At 32.7% G+C, this 1942-nt stretch overlaps 1 protein-coding gene across 3 annotated transcripts in view; it reads right to left on the reverse strand.

Moving 5' to 3' along the window:
* SCP2 (sterol carrier protein 2) overlaps nt 1-1942 on the reverse strand; it is a 141958-nt gene that overhangs the window by 14990 nt on the left and 125026 nt on the right. For 2 of the 3 annotated variants that reach the window (XM_011370475.2, XM_011370474.2), the window contains exon 13: nt 1224-1326. The exons of the other annotated variant lie outside the window; for it this stretch is intronic. In XM_011370475.2, the coding sequence (XP_011368777.1) occupies nt 1224-1326 (103 nt within the window). The remainder of the gene's footprint in view (nt 1-1223; nt 1327-1942) is intronic. 3 annotated transcript variants of the gene reach the window in all.

Consider the following 1942-nt stretch of genomic DNA (forward strand, 5'->3'; position numbering starts at 1 on the left):
CCAGAACTCTCAGCCCTGGCCTTCTCTACCTCAGGAAGGTTGTTGGTCATTATAAAAATCCTAGAAATGCAGGGTCCTTTGCCAAAACACATGGTCACATTAGCTGTTTTCCCACCCACAAGACAATCACCTTACATGTTGAGAAGTCCTTTGTGCTATAAATAAGGGGGTTACAAGATATGCACAATGTTTACATTCACACTGTGGCTCTAACATGAGTGAAATACATAGCTCAAATGTTCTGAATCTTTTTCTTTATTTCGGCCCCTTTGGATCAGCTTAACAGATAATGCAATTAGAATCGTTTGTGGCTGTAACTGCCTTGTTGGTCTCAAAATTAAATCAATAATAAAATCTGAAGATGCCTTTACGTTTGAATCAATGAAAAAAATATTTCATTTTGCCTGAAGAGAATAGCTCTCTTTTTTGGAGAGTTACTGTTAAATTACCTTAGTATGATTATTATCTAGCAAGAACTAATTATTATACATAAAAAATAGATCTGCATATATAGTATAATTTAAAAAACTCACTCTGTATTGTATGATCCTCATTGTGTAAAACTATGTTCATACACACACAGAGACGTCTAAAAGAATGGCAAGCAGTGTTAACATTTTAGTGAACTCTAACATTTCAGGAGATTTCTAATTTTTGTTTTATATGTTTCTGTATAATGTGATTTTTAAAAAAAATTCACATTATTTTTACCAAAAAAAAATTAAAAACTACTCTGAAAAAATCAAGCACAAAAGATTTCTTTTTAAAAGGAGTTTTGACATTAGATAGCTTTAAAGGCTACTTTAAGTATTCTTTTAAACAGTTCTAAGTAAGATCTTTTTAATTCATAATAAAGTTATACCAAAATAAATTAGAATCCCTTTACATAGAAATTTTGTCCATAATTATCATCTCCCTGACAAAGAAGATGGAGAAAAGAGTAACATGGGTTAGCCTTTCCTCTGAAGTTAAGATTTTAACAGCAATTTACTATAGTTATTTATATTATACAACTCAAATCTGGAGATTTATATATCTCTGAAATGCACTCTTACCCGAATTACAAGGAAACCATAACAGATACTCAGAAATCTAAAATACACTCAGTACTTGACAATATGATATAAATTTTCAAATTGTACCACTTCATGGAGACATCTGAAATCTGTATGTGCTCCCTCTAGCCTTAGGGTCTTCCTGGTAGTATTTTATATGAATCTTACCTCTTCAAGCTTTTTCTCAATCTCCTTAAAGATCAAATTTGCCTTAAATCCATCCGTTGCCGAGCTGGTTGGAGCAGCCTGAATTTGGTGAGTTCTAAAAGAACTGAGGGAAAGACTGAATTTCAGTCCATGGAGTCATATATGTACTAGGTTTTTCCACATTTATACAGTAGTCAGTCATTTCAAAAACCCTAAAAACAGAGATGCTGTGACTCTTACCCATAGGAAATTGTTATTAAGTCCATAAAACAAGCTTTACTTCTCTTTTTTTTTTTTTTCAATAATATGAGTGCTCACTAGATGCTAGGTATTATCTTTGAAAATATGGTAAAAGCAAAGAACCTACCTTCATGAAGCTTATATGCTAGTGGGGAAATGAGACAATGAACAAGGAAAAGAAAAGAAAAAAAAAGAGAAGAGAAGAGAAAAGAAAGAGAAAGAAAGAGTTACTATGAAGAAAATAAGGCAGGTTAAGGAGATTTAGAGAAAGTATATTTATGTGTTAGGTGTTCTATTTTAGATCGCCTAGTCAGATAGGCCTCCCTGAGGAGGTAATGCTTAAATTATGTCAATGAGCAAGCCATGTAAAGATTTAGGTGGAGAAGCCAGTTCTTAAAGAACCTAAGGCAAAAACTAGTTTGGCAGTTAAAGGAATTTAACAACCATCTGACTATTGGTTATATGATATCTGGGGAACCACTATAGCTAGATATGACGGA

Source organism: Pteropus vampyrus, unplaced genomic scaffold (genome assembly GCF_000151845.1).
Source record: "Pteropus vampyrus isolate Shadow unplaced genomic scaffold, Pvam_2.0 Scaffold170, whole genome shotgun sequence".
In the NCBI taxonomy this organism is placed as follows: domain Eukaryota; kingdom Metazoa; phylum Chordata; class Mammalia; order Chiroptera; family Pteropodidae; genus Pteropus; species Pteropus vampyrus.